At 45.7% G+C, this 19,737-nt stretch overlaps 2 protein-coding genes across 2 annotated transcripts; one reads left to right on the top strand and one right to left on the bottom strand.

The window, feature by feature from the left end:
- Positions 1-1,665: 1,665 nt before the first annotated feature.
- On the bottom strand, positions 1,666-9,583 carry rpl35 (ribosomal protein L35). The gene is made up of 4 exons (XM_072488445.1): positions 9,468-9,583; positions 7,288-7,424; positions 6,850-6,931; positions 1,666-1,946 (listed from the first exon to the last, which is right to left on the bottom strand). Exons 1-4 carry the CDS (start codon positions 9,468-9,470, stop codon positions 1,797-1,799), a joined length of 372 nt encoding a protein of 123 aa, XP_072344546.1. The 5' UTR covers positions 9,471-9,583; the 3' UTR covers positions 1,666-1,796.
- Positions 9,584-9,752: 169 nt separating this feature from the next.
- Positions 9,753-18,325, top strand: arpc5lb (actin related protein 2/3 complex, subunit 5-like, b). Its single transcript, XM_072488453.1, has 4 exons — positions 9,753-10,043; positions 14,861-14,933; positions 15,931-16,107; positions 17,171-18,325. Exons 1-4 carry the CDS (start codon positions 9,904-9,906, stop codon positions 17,231-17,233), a joined length of 453 nt encoding a protein of 150 aa, XP_072344554.1. The 5' UTR covers positions 9,753-9,903; the 3' UTR covers positions 17,234-18,325.
- The last annotated feature ends 1,412 nt before the right edge of the window (positions 18,326-19,737 follow it).

The raw sequence follows: 19,737 nt of genomic DNA on the forward strand, positions 1-19,737 counted from the left end.
ACTTATGCAACTATAAACTTGAATTATGTGACTCTCTTGCTGCAATATGCAATTTAACGGTATTTTAATTCCTAAAACGGACAATCATTTTTCTAATAAATACATTAGCTCGATACTCACCTATTCAGAGAACTCTCCATTCTTGACAGCATATGGGTGGCACCGTGGTCAGCACTGTTGTTTCACAGCACCAGGTTTTGATCATTATCTGTGCGGAGGCTGCACGTTCTCCCAGTGTCTGTGTGGGTTTCCTCCGGGTGCTCCGGTTTCCTCCCACAAGTCCCGAAAGATGTACTGTTAGGTAATTTGGACATTCTAAATTCTCCCTGTGCATCCGAACAGGCGGCGGAGTGTGGCAACTAGGGGCTTTTCAGTTACTTCACTGCGGTGTTATTGTAAGCCTACTTGTCACAGTAATAAAGATATATCCAGTTTGGATATTGGTTTGTAGAACTTGACAAGTCCAGATACTTATATTTATGTAACAGAAGTGGTCCAACAGTAACCCCCGTCTCCTCAGTCCTCATACCCATCTCAAGGGTATATGGACTTTCAAGCTCATTTTTTGTCTATACAAAATTTTTCCTTTTGATGCTATTGGCTGTGAATTCTTGCAACCACCTCAAGTCCTGAATCAAATGCTTTGTGGAATTACAGCCCAGATCACCTTTGTTATTCTTCCTAAAAAATACTCCAGCACTTTTCAATTATCAGTCTGAAAATCTGGTCACCACTCATCCTTTTCCAAAACTCAACTGACTTTTGCTACCTAACACCTGACCCCATTGAAACATTCTTCTGCAAATATGCTATGTCTGCATTGGGTCTGAGTACTCCCTTTATTTCTAGAATTGTAGCAAATGAAAACATTGGAGGTCAACCAACAATCTTCCCTAGAAGCAAATTTCACTGTTTCCAACAGCAAAGTTCTTGGCCTGTTACTTTTATTCATGTTGTGGATGCAATGAGCTCTCAGCCAGGGAACACAAGTCAACAATGCACTTATGACATAACGGAGCAGAACAATTTTGATCAAACTTTGATCTGACCTTTCTGTTCAGATTTTGACAACCCAAAGTCAAGTCACAGCGATAACAGCCAACGCTATCAGCTGTTTGTCATTTTAAATGATTTAACATGCTACAAGATCACTACTGAGTCGAAGCAGATGTGCAACACAACCAACTTGTTTTTGTTTCAATCAAAACAAGCCAATACTGAAGTTAGAATAGATTTCAGTGACTATATGGATTTACAGTTCTATAATAAAGGCCGGTGTGAGCATTTCACTCTTGTCTAGTTGCCATCAACTGAACTTGTGACGTTGTAGTAAAAACGTTAATCAAATTTGCACCATTGCCAGTTCTGGTGCCTATGCTAGCACATGTCACTCTAAATGGATCACTGTAAACCTATGATATAGCATCTTATCCAGCTGGATCCAAACTAGATTTGTCTCGAGGCTTTTATGTTACAATCTACAGGGAATTCAAACCAAATATGCCACTGAGGCCAGTTTCCAATTAAGACTTTATTTAACTGGGAATTTGCTTACGCTCTTTAGAGAATTCAATGTTTGTGGGGACATGGGACATAAAATCATCCCAGACATAAAATTATGAAGAAAGATCACTTAGGTTGACAAGAAGGTGCAAGATACTAGGATTATTTCTTACATTCCCTCCAATCTGCTCAGATTCCTTTTATTGAGAAAATGCACAAAACATTCTGAACACGGCAATAAAACCAAAAACATAAGTCTTTTCTTAAATTTAATATCTTCTATGGCCGAACATTTATGCTTTTACAGCAAATTTGCGCATGGGATACAGACGCTCTTTCCTTTGCTGTTTCTTGGTCTTCAAACTCTCTTCGTATTTGTTTAGTCGACGACGCATGGCGCGGGTCTTCTTTGGTCGCAGGTCCAAAGGCTTGTACTTCTTGCCCTAAGAAGTTTATAAAGAAACTAAGATCAGCAGCCATCTAAACATCACCAATCTTATCAAACAGTGGCTTTTCATAACTGACTTAATATTTAACAGCAATAAGAGCCACAACCATCAATAAAAAGGATAGGGGCACACGTAATGATTGGCCTGACTCGCAGGTTTCACATATTTTCAAACACTGACTGCAACTTTAAAATAATTTGAAACTTATTCATGTTCCTGACATGAACATGCAAGGGAGACGAGGACCACAAACCAAAATCACCATACAACTCAAAATCAAAGAAAATCCACCAACAATTAACTGGCCACATACACAATTCTATTGTCGTTGAATTCCTCTAGTGGTGTATATTGAGAATCAAGATCAAGGCAAAGTTTTCAGATGAAATCAAATTAGAAACGAGATGATTGGGTCAGGGTTACAGAACTGAATTTCTGCACCCATTTTAAAGCTGCGACTTCTTTAATGTAATGTTTCTCTACAGTATGGACATGTACACAGGCAAAGTCACAAAAGGATTTACACACAAGGATGAGCATTTTAAAGAGAGAGGTATTAGGGAACTGGGGACAATGTATCATCGAGAAGAGTAAATGTGCCTTAGTTTGCCATCAGTCTGCTGAGGAGTGGAACTTTTAGGTTTCAGTAGTCTATCCCATTTTTCTTTGCAGCTTGGACAGGAATCTGATACAGGACAGGCCTGGGAGGACAGATAGTTTCCATCTCCAAAAAGGACATTAAATGAACAAGTTGGATTTTTAAAATTACATTCATGCTCACTTTTACCAGAATCAAATTTTTCCTTCCAGCTTTTTAAAACCAGAATTCAAGTTCTCAAACTGACACGGTGGAATTCAAACTCATTTTCTCGGTTCATCAGTCCAGGATTATAGCTTCAGTAACAAAACCATTACCTGTAGCTTAACATTGCTAAATTATGAAATGTTATGCTCAAGGCAGAGGTTTAAGAAAACCCAAACTCATTACTGGTTTTAAGTTGAGAATTGGTTCAAATATATGCTCTCGAGGTGAAAGAGCAATGCAGTAATCCAATGCAACGGTTTGTCTAAGTACCCATTCATCAAACCATTGACAATGTTGTACAACATTGATACAATCATAAAATGAGGACGAGTTTGAGGAAATCCCCCAACTCCCCATCTATGACTATCTTGGACACCCACCAAACATGGACAACCATGAGGCATGTGAAGAATGGAAAAGCCGCAGGAGTGGACAGGATCCCAGCGGAAATGTTCAAAGTTGGAGGAGCTGGGAAAATCATCACTCGAACCCCTTCTCTCAGTCTCTGAACAAATCCTTCCGGAAAGCCAGTATGGCTTCCGACCAAACGGTGGACAGGATTTTCACTGCTCGGCAACATCAAGAGAAATGCCAGGAGCGACATCAACCACTCTAATGTCCTTCATAGATCTGACCAGTGTTTGACCCAGTCAATCAGGAAGTTGTATGGAAGACCCGGTTAAAGGCCGGCCAGAGAAATTCATCAACATCCTTCAACTCCTCCATGACAAGAAAGGTGTTGCGATAGTCCTGACCGAAGGAAAGACCAAGACTGGAACGTGTGAAGACTGGAACGAAAAATTGAAATGAATTGAAAATCGCTCGTCACAAGTAGGCTTCAAATGAAGTTACCGTGAAAAGCCCCTAGTCGCCACATTCCGGTCCCTGTTCGGGGAGGCTGGCACGGGAACGTGTGAAGACTGGAGTCAAGCAGGGATCATGTGTCATCATCCCCACCCTTTTCTCCATCACCATTCTTCACCTCATCAAGAACAAGTTTCTTGGGACAGCACGGTAGTACAGTGGTGAGCACTGCTGCTTCACAGCTCCAGGATCCCAGGTTCAATTCCCGGTGTGCGTCACTGTCTGTGCGGAGTCTGCATGTTCTGATGAGCATGAATGGCAAATGTTACAGGAAGCTTTGACAACAGCTCCAATGCTGATATGTTTTGATCATACAAAGTGGGCAGCACGGTAGCAGTTGCTTCATAGCTCCAGGTTAGATTCCCGGTTCGGGTCACTGTCTGTGCAGCATCTGCATGTTCGCTTCATGTCTGCATGTGTTTCCTCCGGGTGCTCTGGTTTCCTCCCACAGTCCAAAGGTGTGCAAGTTAGGTGGATTGGCTATGCTAAATTGCCCTTAGTGTCCAAAAAGGTTGGGTGGGGTTATAGGGATAGGGTGGAGGTGTGGGCTTAGATGGGGCAGTCTTTCCAAGGGCCAGTGTAGATTCGTTGGGCCAGAATGGCCTCCTTCAGCACTGTAAATTCTATGATTCTACAGACAGGATAGGTGGATTGGCCACGCTAAATTGTCCCTTAATTGGAAAAAAATAATTGCGTACTCTAAATTTTTTAATTAAAAAAAAAGTTGAGAGGCATACCAAAGAATCGATCTCAGCCTGAAGAGGAGTCAAAGTCCTTTACCAACCCACCCCAGGCCAAGATCCAGTCTCTCCCTCCATCAAGATCAATAAAGAAACCCTATCAAACGTGGAACATTTCCCCAGCACAGGGAGCCACCTCTCACCAACGACGCGGAGTTCCATCATATCCAATCCACGAATGTCTCCTTTAGAAGGATGAGAGCCTTTGACAACCATGACATCGGTGCTGACACCAAGCTCCTTGTGTACAAGTCAGCTGCTCTCCCAAGTTTTGTGTACGGCTCAGAAACTTGGACTACATACAGACGCCCCACCTCAAGGACCTGGAGAGGTACCATCAATGTTGTCCAAGAGACGGATTCTCCACATCAACTGGGAGGATAAGCGTACTAACATCAGCGTCCTTGGAAGAGCCAAGAGCACCAGCATCGAGGCCATGATCATCCGAAACTCTAGTTGGCCAGTCATGTGCTTAGGATGTCAGAGACGAGACTGCGAAAGAAAATAATCTTTGACCAGCTCAAGGAAGGAACCAAACAAGAGGACGACAAAAGAAATGCTTCAAAGGCACTCTGAAAGCTTACCTCAAGAAATGCAACAGAGACGTCAATGCCTGGGAGACCCTTGCTCAGAAGAGGAACCTCTTGACTGAAGGGACACAATTCCTCGAGGACACCAGAGGGCAAGAGGAATCCCGGGAAGGAACCGGGGAAAGAAATAGTGATCTAGAGGCCAAGGACCGATTGCACCGCCTGGAAACATCAAGTGTGCGGTCGAAGATGCGGCTCTAGGATCAGGCTCATCGGCTGTGCAAGGAACCGCAGAACCCATGATCAGTAACAGTTTCTTCGGTGGATAATTATACTCGTTAGTGAGTGATCGCCGAAGATGAAGACAACCCACCAATCTTCCTTCTGGCCAAAGCAGAGAATGTCAATTCAGCATCAAATTGGGGCAGCTGTATGTTGTGGACTTCTTCCGATTAATGGTTCAGAATGCTCACGCAATAAAAAGAAAGCAAAAACTCATTGAATGATGAACCAAGTGCGACTAAACATTTGCATACACAACAAAGATTTGCGCATGATACCCTCAAATTGAGATGAAAATCACACCCATGTCTTGTTTATTGCAGAACTCCTGGAAATGAGTCTTAATGCAAACAGGAAATGAAACCTGTCTTTTACCTCCACTCTCCTCACTGTCCAAGGTTCCAAACACTCCTTCCAGGTGAAGTACTGATTTACATGCTCTTCTATCAATCTCGACCTCTGGATTTGTTGCTTAAAGTGGTCTTCACTGGACTGGGGAGACCAAACTCGGACTGGGTGACCGCATTGAAGAACACCTCTATTTTGTCTGTGAGCATGACCGAGCTTCCGGTGGCCTGACATTTTAATTCTCCATCTTGCACTGTCAAGGACATATCTGTCCTCTGCCTGCTGTACCATGAAGCTCAAGCTTGAGTAACAGCACCTCAATTCTTCCATTTACAGTCCCCCGGACTCAGCATGAGGTTCAATAAGTTCAGACTGTAAACTTTATACTCCATTTTGTTTCCTTCGGTTTTGTTTTATTTCAGTCAGCCGAATACCTGCTCTAGGCACATCTTTTGTTTCCTTTCTTTCCCCAAGGCCCCGGAGGACTAACGTTGGTCTCATTCATTCTCTGGTCGTCCACCCCATTACAGATCTTCCTTTTTTGTCCTCGCCCCACCCACGCTTTTCTCCAAAACCCATTATATCTCCAACTTTTCCCAGTTTTGCTGAAAGGTCAGGCCGGAAAGTTTCTCTTGAACAGATGCTGCCTAACCTGCTGAGCTTTGCCCAGTACTTTGCTTTTGTTTTAGATTTCCAACATCTGCCGTATTCTGCTGAGAACAGCTTGGCAGAAGTGATATTAGCACAAGACAATAGGAGGAACAATGACAGAAAATACAAATAAATGGCATATGTGATAAGCTGGAGGGGTGAGAGATGAGCAGGTAGAAAATAGGCAGAAATGGAAAAAATATCCAAGGCGGAATCCAAACTTAAGAAATAGCATCTGAAAAATCAGGAAATAAGTCTGAAAAACATCGAATGTCAAGGAAACCGTGGGACAATCACTAAATTCCACGGCTGAATTAAGTGCTATAATAGCTTACTATATGAAATATGCACCGAGCCCTGTTGGTACTGAATCTTTCTGCAAGGTTTACTGGGATCCAATTGTGGTGGAGACAATTCATCCTAGTGAACAGGTATACAACAACTACCAAGTCATGCAAATCAAAAACATTAATAGTACTGTAAGTATGGCTGATCCTCCTCTACTGCTTTCTGACTCTATATTTCGATGTGTATGCAGGAGTGTATTATAAACAAACAGCATGTACTGTGTACTACAGAAGTTTCATATTACCAGCATGTGTCATTATCAGTTATTACAAATGTCATCCCAGTATCTGCTGAATTGTAAACTGCATTGCATTAACGCTTGAACTTGCCTTGTAGAATTTTCTCAAGTTCTCTTTTTGTGTTTGATTGATGACAGTCAGGACTCTTGCAATAGACTTGCGCACGACACGGCTAAAGGAGGAGGAAAAAAATCATATTAGCCAATCACAAATCCTGCCAAACTTTGAGGTTAAAGGCAGCAGTCAATTGAAATGATGTACCACTTCAGCTCACTTGGAGCTCGAACATTCACATGGACTGGCTAGGCTGAATGGCATGGTTCTGTGTTGCAATTCTGATGCATTTCTAAGTCCCAAAGGAAGCAGTGGTCCCATAGGGCATGTACGTCACGCCAGTCAAGCAGAGCAAAATCATTTAAAGGCTAGTACACTGTTACCCACTTTGGGCAAGGCTCCATAGCCTGTGCTTTGTACAGAGGGCAACTTTAATCACTAGTCTGTTCAAAAAAATTTACTGCACATACTTACATTTTGGATAGCTTGGATGCAGCTCCTCCAGTTACCTTAGCAACACGGAGCTGGGAGAGTTCAACCTTGAGGTCATCCAGCTGTTTCAGTAGCTCCTCCTTTTTCTTGCCGCGCAGATCACGTGCCTTGATTTTTGCCTACATTTAATAAGAGCCACCATGTTAGTGTCACAAACAAAAGCTCTAATCAGAGACAACACTCTACATTACAAACAAAATTCCAAACGTTTCAAATGCTATACAGAGTAAGAAGGCCCTTTGTCCCATCAAGTCATTCAGTTAGATCATTGCCAATCTGTACCTCAACTCCAACTCATTTTAAAATCCATACACAATAACCTTCCCGAACAAAAATAGTCAATCTCAGTCCTGAGAATATCGATTGACCCAGCATTGAGCCTTCGAAGCAGTGAGTTCCAGATTTCCATTACTCCTAACTAGCAAAGCCCCAATTAGGGCATAATAACTTGCATTTATATGGCAAGTTAACAAGTCAAACATCTCAAGGCGCTTCCCAGCTTTACAAGGCAGGATCTGACATTGAGCCACATAGACGATAAGATGAGATGGTCAAAAGCTTATTCAAAAACGAGTCGCATTGGAGGAAGTGATAAGACAAATGGAGAGGTTTAGGGGAGGAATTACAGAGCTGAAGGCTAAGACAGACTGCTAAAGGGATGGCACCAATTGAATATTAAAATCAAGATTTTGCTCAAGGGGAGCCATTGCAAGCATATGGGTTACAGGTGAATTAGATAAGGGTACGAAGTTTTGAATTATCTTAAACATTATGAGGGTCCTGCAGGGGTGTTGGAATGCTCAAGTCTAGAGGTAACAGATAGGCACAGACAAAATCAAGTGATGTTAGGCAGATAGAAAAAGTGGTCTTAGTGAAGACATGGATATGGTGGGAACCTCATCTTGCAGCCAAATATGATACCAAAACTCTTGGACCATCCCTCAACTACCTAACCACAAGGGAATGGGAGGAAAGTTTTCAGAGCATGTCCTCCATTTAATTCTTTAATCTTGGTATTATTCTGAAGGATCAACACTGTTTCCCTTCCAACTTCGATAGATCCTTTCCACGATAGTAGTTCCTAAATTGGACACAACACTCTAGATAGGTCCAATCACAGCTTCCCTCCTTTGGGAGATAATAGCTACCAGCAATATTAAAGTTATCACTGTCACCAATGATCAGGAAGCTTATCCAAATCAACTACATCAACATCATGGCTACAAGAGCACATACAATGCACTGCCACTGTACTCTACACCCACTGGCAGTAAAAGGGACCAGTTTAGCTCAGTTGGCTGTACAGCTGTATCCAGAGCAAGGCCAACAGTGTGGGTTCAAGTCCTGTACCGGTTGATTATTCATGAAGACCTCACCTTCTCAACTTTGCCCCTCACTTGAGGTGTGGTGACCCTCAGGTTAAATCACCACCAGTCAGTTCTCCCCATCAAAGGGGAAAGCAGCCAGTGGTGCTGACTTTACTCTGCACCCGCTGGCAGTCCCGTGTGGCTAAACAGCAGTTTAGATTCAATCTAACAACCTTCCCAGCTTACTTTAACAATGCCTCTGTGGCCCTATGATCTCTGCCAAGAGGGCTGGGAAAGGGACATCAACAATCTCCCTCCCACATCACACACAATGTTGAGTCGAAGTCTCAACATATCCAACACCATCTTGGGAGTGCATTGAGGCAGCAAACCCATTAGCTGCCCAGGGTGGCAAAAGATGGGCACTAAAACAAAACACATCGCCGGCCATGTTGGTACAATCATTTGGAATGAATAAAAATGGGGGCGGGTGGAGGGGGATTGAGCAAAACCGCGGAAGAGCCGCAAATCCCTCCGGCCAACGTCTGAAGCCCAGCAGCAGAGGCTCACTGGGCCCAGGGAGAACCCTCCATAGCAGCACAGGCTCTCTCCTTCCAGAAAACCGGCAGCAGGGTCGCCAAGCCTCGACCGCCATCTTCAGAGGCCGGCAGCGGCCTGTTGTCACCGAGACATCTCTGCTTCCACAGAATAAAAAAAACCCACAAAGCATCACAAATAACCGCCTCGGCCGGGGGTCCACAACAGCCGATTATTGCGGCCCTCCCGCCGGTAGTTTGTTAGGATTGATTGGGATTGTCCCCCGCGCTCGGAACAGAGAAACGACACCACTCTTACCATTGTCAGCGCAAGCGCAGGAAAGGACAGGCCCGGGGGGCGGGGCCTGTATTTCCACGTGACCCGCGCTACCACTTACCCTTCATGGAGGGGGGGGCAGAAACATGGGCAAGTCCAAATTCAGGTTTAACCACACGTCATTGCTTTCGAAAAGCTGATAGTAAAATTTACACCTCCTGACAGAGTGAGGATATTCACGCTGTCTTGGGGTTTGTTGATATTTGATGCCCCCCCCCCCCCCCCCCCCCCTCCCCTCAGATGTACATTCCGGGGGTGGTTTCCGGTTCCGGGACAAGGTTCAGCAGGCCCCCTCCCCCGGCTCTGAGATCGGCATTAGCCCATGTCCTGAATGCTGCCGCCGCCGCCGGTTCAGTAGGTGCGGCCGTGGGGAAAGGGACCGCTTTACAACAGAAAAAGAAAGACATAAATAGGGCCAATGGCGAAGAACACGCTCTCCAACCGGTTCCGGAAAGTCGATGTTGACGAGTACGACGAGAACAAGTTTGTGGACGAGCAGGAGGAGGCAGCGGAGCAGCAGGGACCCGACTCGCTGGAGGTGGACACCCTCATCAGGCAATATCCTTCCAGCAGCGGGAGGCCGGGACTGGGGCAGCACGGTCCCCTCCCCCCACCCCCATCTCCCCCCCCCCCCCCCCCACCCCCATCTTCCCCCCCCCCTCCCCCACCCCCACCTTCCCCCCCCCCCCCCCCCCACCCACCACCCCCATCTCCCCCCCCCCCTCCCCCCACCCCCATCTTCCCCCCCCCCCCCACCCCCCACCCCCATCTTCCCCCCCCCCCCCCCCACCCCCATCTTCCCCCTCCCTCCCCCCACCCCCATCTCCCCCCACCCCCATCTCCCCCCACCCCCATCTCCCCCCACCCCCATCTCCCCCCACCCCCATCTCCCCCCACCCCCATCTCCCCCCACCCCCATCTCCCCCCACCCCCATCTCCCCCCACCCCCATCTCCCCCCACCCCCATCTCCCCCCACCCCCATCTCCCCCCACCCCCATCTCCCCCCACCCCCATCTTCTCCCCCCCCTCCCCCCACCCCCATCTTCTCCCCCCCCCTCCCCCACCCCCATCTTCTCCCCCCCCCCTCCCCCACCCCCCCCTCCCCCTCCCCCCCCCACCCCCACCCCCATCTTCCCCTCCCCCACCCCCATCTTCCCCTCCCCCCACCCCCATCTTCCCCTCCCCCCACCCCCATCTTCCCCACCCCCCACCCCCATCTTCCCCTCCCCCCACCCCCATCTTCCCCCCCATCTTCCCCCCCCCTCCCCCCACCCCCATCTTCCCCACCCCCATCTTCCCCTCCCCCCACCCCCATCTTCCCCACCCCCATCTTCCCCTCCCCCCACCCCCATCTTCCCCTCCCCCCACCCCCATCTTCCCCTCCCCCCACCCCCATCTTCCCCTCCCCCCACCCCCATCTTCCCCTCCCCCCACCCCCATCTTCCCCCCCCTCCCCCCCATCTTCCCCCCCCTCCCCCCCCCTCCCCCCATCTTCCCCCCCTCCCCCCATCTTCCCCCCCTCCCCCCATCTTCCCCCCTCCCCCCATCTTCCCCCCTCCCCCCATCTTCCCCCCTCCCCCCATCTTCCCCCCTCCCCCCATCTTCCCCCCCTCCCCCCCACATCTTCCCCCCCCTCCCCCCCACATCTTCCCCCCTCCCCCCCACATCTTCCCCCCTCCCCCCCACATCTTCCCCCCCTCCCCCCCACATCTTCCCCCACATCTTCCCCCCCACCCCCATCTTCCCCCCCACCCCCATCTTCCCCCCCACCCCCATCTTCCCCCCCACCCCCATCTTCCCCCCCACCCCCATCTTCCCCCCCACCCCCATCTTCCCCCCCACCCCCATCTTCCCCCCCACCCCCATCTTCCCCCCCACCCCCATCTTCCCCCCCACCCCCATCTCCCCCCACCCCCATCTCCCCCCACCCCCATCTCCCCCACCCCCATCTCCCCCCACCCCCATCTCCCCCCACCCCCATCTCCCCCCACCCCCATCTCCCCCCCTCCCATCTCCCCCCCTCCCCATCTCCCCCCCCACCCCCATCTCCCCCCCACCCCCATCTCCCCCCCCACCCCCATCTCCCCCCCCACCCCCATCTCCCCCCCACCCCCATCTCCCCCCCCACCCCCATCTCCCCCCCCACCCCCATCTCCCCCCCACCCCCATCTCCACCCCCATCTCCCCCCCATCTCCCCCCCCACCCCCATCTCCCCCCCCACCCCCATCTCCCCCCCCACCCCCATCTCCCCCCCACCCCCATCTCCCCCCCCACCCCCATCTCCCCCCCACCCCCATCTCCCCCCCACCCCCCCTCCCCCCCACCTCCCCCCTCCCCCCCACCCCCCCCTCCCCCCCACCCCCCCCTCCCATCTCCCCCCACCCCCATCTTCCCCCCCCTCCCCCCACCCCCCCCATCCTCCCCACCCTCCCCCCCATCCTTCCCCATCCTCCCCCCCCCCTCCCCCCCATCTTCCCCCCCCTCCCCCCCATCTTCCCCCCCACCCCCCCATCTCCCCCCCCCCCCCCTCCATCTCCCCTCACCCACACTGCACTCATCCTCACCGCACCCCCCCCCCCCCACTCTCACTGCACTCACCCTCACCACTTCCCCCTCACCCAACCCCCCCCCCTCACCCTCACAAGTCGACTTACATTAACACTGCAGGGAAGTTACTGTGAAAAGCCCCTGTTCACCACATTCCGGTGCCTGTTCGGGTTCCCTGAGGGAGAATTCAGAATCTCCAATTCACCTAACAAGCACGTCATTTGTTACTTGTGCGAAGAAACCAGAGGAAACCCACGCAGACATGGGGAGAATGTGCTGACTTTGCACAGATAGTGACCCAAGCCGGAGTAGAACCAGGATCCTTGCTGCTGTATCTGTCCCCTCGCCCCTCTCTGCCTCCCTATGGTGTAGTTACGACCACTGATCGCCGATACACGTACATGGTGCAGCCATTTTTCGTTTATGCACAAAATCGTCAATTTATGACATCTATGCTGTGGGTTCCAGTTCTCAATAAGTTGCAGGCTGATTCGATCTATAATTGGATTAAGCATCCCCCATCCCAGCAAAAAAATGATAATCTCACTATCAGCTTCCACAGTGAAGTTCAGGGTTTTGAAAGTTTTGCATTTGTGCCATTAAAATAAATTAATCTTATCACAGAGATCAGTAATTTGTCATAAAGACCAGGCATGCCACTCGACCCTTGGAGGCAAACATCTGGAGTCTTGCTTGAGTAGGTAAATTGTTCCGGTGGGTTTTTTTTTTAATAATTACTTTTTCCCACTCAATTCACTGCTTTCTTTCCCTTTCTGATTTGGCCTAATTACTTTTATTTAATTGGTCGAGATACACCATTGTACATGAGCTCGGAGAGGCGGAATTGCTATCACTACATCAGCATCAATTCCTATTTCCAGCAATTTGCAGCTCGGGCAAAAGGGCAAGATTAAAAAGTCAGTTCACATTGCTTGCTGCGGGATAACAAGCAGAGGTTCACCACCTCTCCTTTGTATCCATTTCCACTTTCTGGTCTTGGAACCGATATGAATGTTGATTCACGGGATTTTTCGACGTGAACAAAAGTGCTTTCTTTTCTGGACATTTGTACCCATGAAGGATTAATCTTCCATATGTAACTGGCATAGATTTGTATCAAGTCACTAGTGTATTGTTAGTGTATGGGGCTGGTTTAGCACAGTGGGCTAAACAGCTGGCTTGTAATGCAGAACAGGGCCAGCAGCGCGGGTTCAATTCCTGTACTGGCCTCCCCGAACAGGTGCCGGAATGTGGCGACTAGGGGCTTTTCACAATAACTTCATTGAAGCCTACTCGTGACAAAAAGCAATTATTATTATTGCTTATTGTAACAACTTGGGAATCAAAGATTTGTGTATATTGGTATTTGAATACTTAAGATCATAGAGGTACTGTAACTTATAATTCTTGCGGTTAAACACCATATATAATGGCTTTCCTTGTGATGTAACTAACTTGATTGACTTTTTCGAGGAAGTGACAAAGATGATTTATGAAGGTAGGGTGTTGTCTATATGACTTTGACAAGGTTCCTCATGGTAGACTGGTAGAGAAGGTGAAGTCACAGGATCAGAGGTGAGCTGGCAAGATGGACACAACTGGCTCAAGTCATATAAGACAGAGGGTAGAAGTGGAAGGATGCTTTTCTGAATGGAGTGCTGTGACTAGTGGTCTTCTGCAGGGATCAGTGCTGGGATCATTGCTATGTGTAGTATATACAAATGATTTGGAGGAAAATGCAACAGTTGAGTATAAAAATTGCCAAGTCATGCTGCAGCTGTATAGAATCTTAGTTAGGCCACACTTGGAATATAGTGTTCAAATCTGGTCACCACTCTACCAGAAGGATGTCAAGGCTTTGGAGAGGATACAGAAGTGATTTACCAGGATGCTGCCTGGTCTGGGAGGCATTAGCTATGAGGAGAAGTTGGATAAACTTGGTTTGTTCTTACTGGAATGACAGGAGGTTGAGAGGCGACCTGATAGAAGTCTACAAAATTATGAGGGGCGTGGACAGAGTGGATAACCTGAAGCTTTTTCCCAGGGTGGAAGGGTCAATTACTAGGATACATAGGTTTAAGGAGTGAGGGCAAAGTTTAGAGGAGATGTGAGAGGGAAGTCTTTTACACAGAGGGTAGTGGGTGCCTGGAACACGCTGTCGGAAGAGGTGGTTGAAGCAGGTACGATAGTGATGTTTAAGGGGAGTCTTGACAAATACATGAATAGGATGGGAATAGAGGGATACGGACCCTGAAAGTGTAGAAGGTTTTGGGTTAGATGGGTAGCACGGTCGGTACAGGCTTGGAGGACAAGGGCCTGTTCCTTTGTTGTACTTTATCTTTGTTCTTTGTAAAGGGATTTGGGAGTAAATTCCCTTAAAAGCTAATCATCAGTGTATAACTGAAATAACATTGTCAAATTTACCTGCATATAAACCAGTAACTACAGAACATAGAATCCCTACAGCGCAGAAGGGGCCATTCTGCCCATAGAGTCTGCACCAACCTCCGAAAGAGCATTTTACTAGCTCCCCACCCCCCAAAAACGTAATGTCAAATTGCCCTAACCTGCACATCTTTGGACACAGGGACAATATAGCCTGGCCAATCCACCTAACCTGCACATCTTTGGACTGTGGGAGGAAACTGAGCACACAAGATGAAACCCACGCAGTCATGGGGAGCAAGTACAAACTCCACACAATCACACAAGGTCGGAATCAAACCCGGGTCCTTGATGCTGTGAGGCAATAGTGCGAACCACTGGGCCATCTGCGTTTTAATATTTGAAATGAAACATTTTATTCCTTGACCTGTAATAATGTACAGGTGACATGCTTAGTGCATTCCATGCAGCATTAAGGAACCCTCCAGTCAACATGAAGAATCAAGCAGTTAAGGTATTTAATTGAATTAAGTTTGTTGGTTTTAAAGTTTTTGAAATATGTGAACTGTGATGGTACATGGAAATGTGGGTAAAAATGTAGTGATTTGTCTCCAAGAATGTATCGGAATATCTTGAACAAAAACATCTCTTCCATCTGCACATATAATCTCTGCAGTGCAGAAGGAGGCCATTTGTCCCATTGAGTCTGCATTGACCCTCCGAGAGAGCACATTATCTAGGCCCACCCTATTTCAGTAACCCCACCTAACTTGCACATCTTTGGGAGGAAACTCCAGAGCACCCGGAAGAAACCCACGCAGACATGGGGAGAACATGTAACCTCCACACAGTCACCCAAAGCGGTAAATCCTCTGCAGCTTTTTGACTGAAACAATATGATATTTGTGGTCTTGCTGCATTAAGGGGTAACATCAACTCCTAGTTCGGAACCTCTTGCCAAATTTCTGTTCGGGTCTTTCAATTACTATTTTAAATGATGGTATCGTTTCATAATTTCCCCATTGGCTATTCATGAAAGCCTCACCTGAGGTGAGGTGGCTCTCGGGTTGAATCCCAAACTGGAGAGCCTATGGTCGCCTGGGAAGATGGTGACATTTAATTGTCCTTCGATGTTTTTCCTATTATTTATTTTAAAAATCTATTGCTGGATGTGGTAGGAAGTGTCAAAACATTGACCGACTACTTGTTCTCTTTTTGGCACCTTCAGGGATAATTACCCAAGTTTGTTCTATTGTGAAAAGTTCTACTGTCCAGGAATGATACCTCTTGGAGAGACGAACAATAAGTTTGGGGAAAATGGGAGGTGTTCTTTTAAAATAATTGTTAATAACACTTTTCAAATTTCCTTTTGTCTGGTACAATAGTCATGACCTATCATATTCAATCTTTAAATATTGGAGCTAAAAATGGTTTCATTGCTCTGCAGTTCAGTGTCTGGAGTATAATAAAGCATGTAAAATGCTAACTTAACCATTTTTTTTCCTCCACAGGAGCGTGCACAGGGAATAGTTCTGAAAGTCCTTACATCCTTTAAAAGTAGTGAGATAGAACAGGCTGTTAAGTCATTAGATAGAAATGGTGTTGACCTTTTAATGAAGTACATTTATAAAGGTTTTGAAAAACCCACAGAAAACAGCAGTGCAGTATTACTGCAGTGGCATGAAAAGGTAAGTTTCTTTTTGTCTTTTAATTATTTCATGGCTTTTGCTGTGGACTGGTTAAGGAGGAAGGCAGGTGATGACCTAATTTCATATCTCGACTGATAAGTTAAAAATGGCTGCTAGGATGTTGATGGGTACTGAAGATGCTTGCTCTTGTAAAATCTGGTCTTTGGGGAAAGATCTGGTGGCAATGGGCTGTCACACTGATCATCAATTGTTGGATAACATGTACATGTAAAAAGTAGACCATGGTAAAATTAACAGTGTCAGCTTTGCTTGGACTGTAACTCTTGCCTGAGTCAGAAGACTTCAGTGCAGCATGGACAGAGCTTAAGATCCCACTGAAGAGAGGGAAGTAATATGGCCACCATTCCTCCTTACATGGGCACAAGCAGAGTTTAATTGCTGTATTTTGGACTTTGATGTGGACAAATTGGCTGCTCTATGGTTGTGAAGCATTTTTGGACTTCCTGAGAATGTGCTATATAGATACAGATTTAACATTATGTATTTACCAGTTCACTAATTGATATTTTGCACTGCTAAATATAGTGAGCAAAATTGTAAGATTCCTACCATAGACCACCTATTTCCACTTCTAATATCGTCCCACCCTTCTTGCCTCAGCTTATCCATGCCTTTACCTTGTACATTACTATTCCTGGCTGACCTCCCTATTTTACCCTCAGCCCTGATTTGACCATGTCCTGCTCCTCCTTCTCCCGTGCGCACTGATTTACAATGAGTCCTGTTTTAAAAAAGATCCTTCCATGTTTTAGCCCCCTCCCTATCTCTGATCTCCTGCAGCCCAGAGATCTTCACAATTTGCCCCCAAAATTGCTTTGAGTATTCTTGATTTTTGTTCTATTATTGGCTTTCTGTTGCCAAGGCCCTAAGCTCTGGCATTCCCTCCTGATATATCTCCCTCTTAAGATGCTTTGACCAGGTTTTGGGCCCCTTGGTCCATTTGGGTTGTGTCAAGTTTTGTTTAACATTCAAGGTGCTTTACCATGCAAGTTGTGACAGAATTTAAAAAGATGAGAACATTTTTCTTCTGTATCCCTCGCAGGCATTGGCAGTGGGTGGAGTAGGTTGCATAGTACGAGTTCTCACTGCAAGAAAAATGGTTTAAAAAGTTACATGACACTTTGACTTGATGTGGACTGAAAGCTGTCAGAAAGTACGAGGAATCAACAGTAAAAGGGAATTATTTGAACCCATCCGTTGAAGATTAATCCATATTAAATGAAATTATTTTGAAAACCATGTTGGAATGCTCTTTTTATCTTACTAGGTTGTGGTGGAAAGTTATTACTGTATGTTTTGGCTAAATATGACATGCAAGGTCTTGCATATTCTCAGTTCCCTTACTATTTTTCTTTTTGAAATCTATTGAGAAACCAAATCGTCTGACTAATAAAGACACGTTCTCACAATGAAAAAGCAATGATATGGCATTGTGCATTTTACTCAGAATTGTTTTGCCACATGGTGCGGTGGTGGACTATTTAAGATTCGTCAGTACATGCAGTATTAATTTTTTTATTTCTTTGGGTCACTTTCACATTGTCTTTTGTAAAATTATTGGGATAGACTTAGTATGATACATATGGCAATAGTATCAGTTGAACTACCAGGGATGAATTTATTGTAAAGTGCCTGCTGCAAAATAAAGCTCTTGGATCATCTTTAGCTGACAGCTTTTTGTTGTATTATATAAAAAGTTAAAGTTGGATTTCCAACTTGTCAAGAAAAGCAGCAAGGGAATTCCTACTAGATGCAAACTAGTGTAATTTCAATTTAATGAATCTTGTACAAAAGCAAATTTATTATTGCAGTATCACCACGGAAACCTTGGGTTAAGATGCACAAAGTCATAGCTTTAGTTTAACTTGCATCTATTTTAAACATAATTCATAATGGGTGCCAGTTCAGCTTTTCCTCAGAACCCTGGCCGCGATGAGAAATGGAAATATTACCACTGACCTTGATCAGAAGTAATTTTAAGACAGCTGATTCCATTCCCATTTGGACAAGAACACTGATTGGAAGTGTGTTTTAATGAGTTTATTTCTGAATATATCTGCTTTAGCAGAATGTGACATTGTATGTATATTATGCATTACTTGCTGTTTCAAAGATATATTAAAGCTGAAATGGCTGAAACGTGTATCGTGAAAAAGAAGTCTATATTAAAGGACACGGGTCCTTCCAGTTTTATTCAGTTGGGACAATCCTGTTTAAATTCTATATTTCAACAGCTCTTTTCAGCTATCCTGTTTACATTACAAATTTGCTAAAGAGACTATATTGTACAGTAGACATTGCCAGTGGGGGTTTAATATTAGACAGGAATGGTGCCAATCTGCTTCTCACAGGAAAAACTCTGCAAACCAGCTGGACTGGTTGCAAGACCATCCACACAGACATAAGATTCTCTTACATTCTTTAATAATTTTTTTGTAACATTACTTCCGAAGCATTAGTGGTGGCTCAGGATATTTATTTCAGCAAAATGTCGACAATGCCAGAACAATATTTTGAAAATGCCAGTCAGTTGCTCTGCCCTTATTCATCCCACCAGCAGTACTATCAGTTGTCAAGACTTGACACTCAATTTCCTTTTTATATCTGTGCCTTGCCTCCTTATAATCTACATTTTGATCATTTCTATCTGTTTTGGCTTGGTGTTTTGTTGTCAGGTTACACCTGAGATGACTTGGGCTTTCTACATTAAAGGCACTATACAAATGAAAATTGTTGTCACGGTTGAAACTTGTGCTCAGGTTTGTTTGTGTGTACGTATGTATAAGAGATATTGGCAGTCAATGTAGACTGTACATGGTTCACCTCAAAAGAACTTTTGCATTTTTCTGATCAGACTGCTCTTGAAAGAAAGTCACCTAAAACATTGGATTAGAAGAATATATCTCGAGAAAAGCAGTTAGGCCTGATTTATATTGGTGAATACATCATAAAATGTTGGCTATTAATTTCTACCTCCAATAACAAATGAAACCAAACCCTAATAAGTAGCTAGGTGGTGACAATAGAAATTAGGAATTTATTTTGGATGCACACTTCATGAACCATGTTAACCTAAATTAGTAAAACCAAATTGTGCCTCTGGGATTAAACCCAATTCATAATAGTTCTTCAGATGAAAATCTTACATCAAAGATTTTGCTTTTACATCTTTCTCACTCATTGCTAAGATGCTTCGAGATGTCCCAAGGTCATCTTGAGGACCTTGGGACATCATATGCAAATGCATCATAGGATAATGACAACATACAATCACTAATTTAGCCCATTTTAAATTCTAGTATTCAGCATATGCTTTGAAAACATTGGTAAGAAACTAAAATTTGACAATTGCTAAAGAAAAATATTTATGAAACTGCAAGTCTTAGTTGGTCACTCAAGTCCAGGCTGGCTTAATCACATACTAAACTATTGTTACAAACAGCTGTTAATGGTTGTACCGGGATATTTTTAGAATTGCACTGAAATGCCAAATTCTTACAACTGCCCAAGGTCAGTCAACCCCAGCACGAACCAACTTCTGGCTGTTTTGTTCAATATTTTAATCTTGATTCTTATGCCTGTTCCATTTAACTTACAGGGTGCTCTGAA

The sequence above is a fragment of the Scyliorhinus torazame genome, chromosome 22 (assembly GCF_047496885.1).
Source record: "Scyliorhinus torazame isolate Kashiwa2021f chromosome 22, sScyTor2.1, whole genome shotgun sequence".
NCBI classification, from domain to species: domain Eukaryota; kingdom Metazoa; phylum Chordata; class Chondrichthyes; order Carcharhiniformes; family Scyliorhinidae; genus Scyliorhinus; species Scyliorhinus torazame.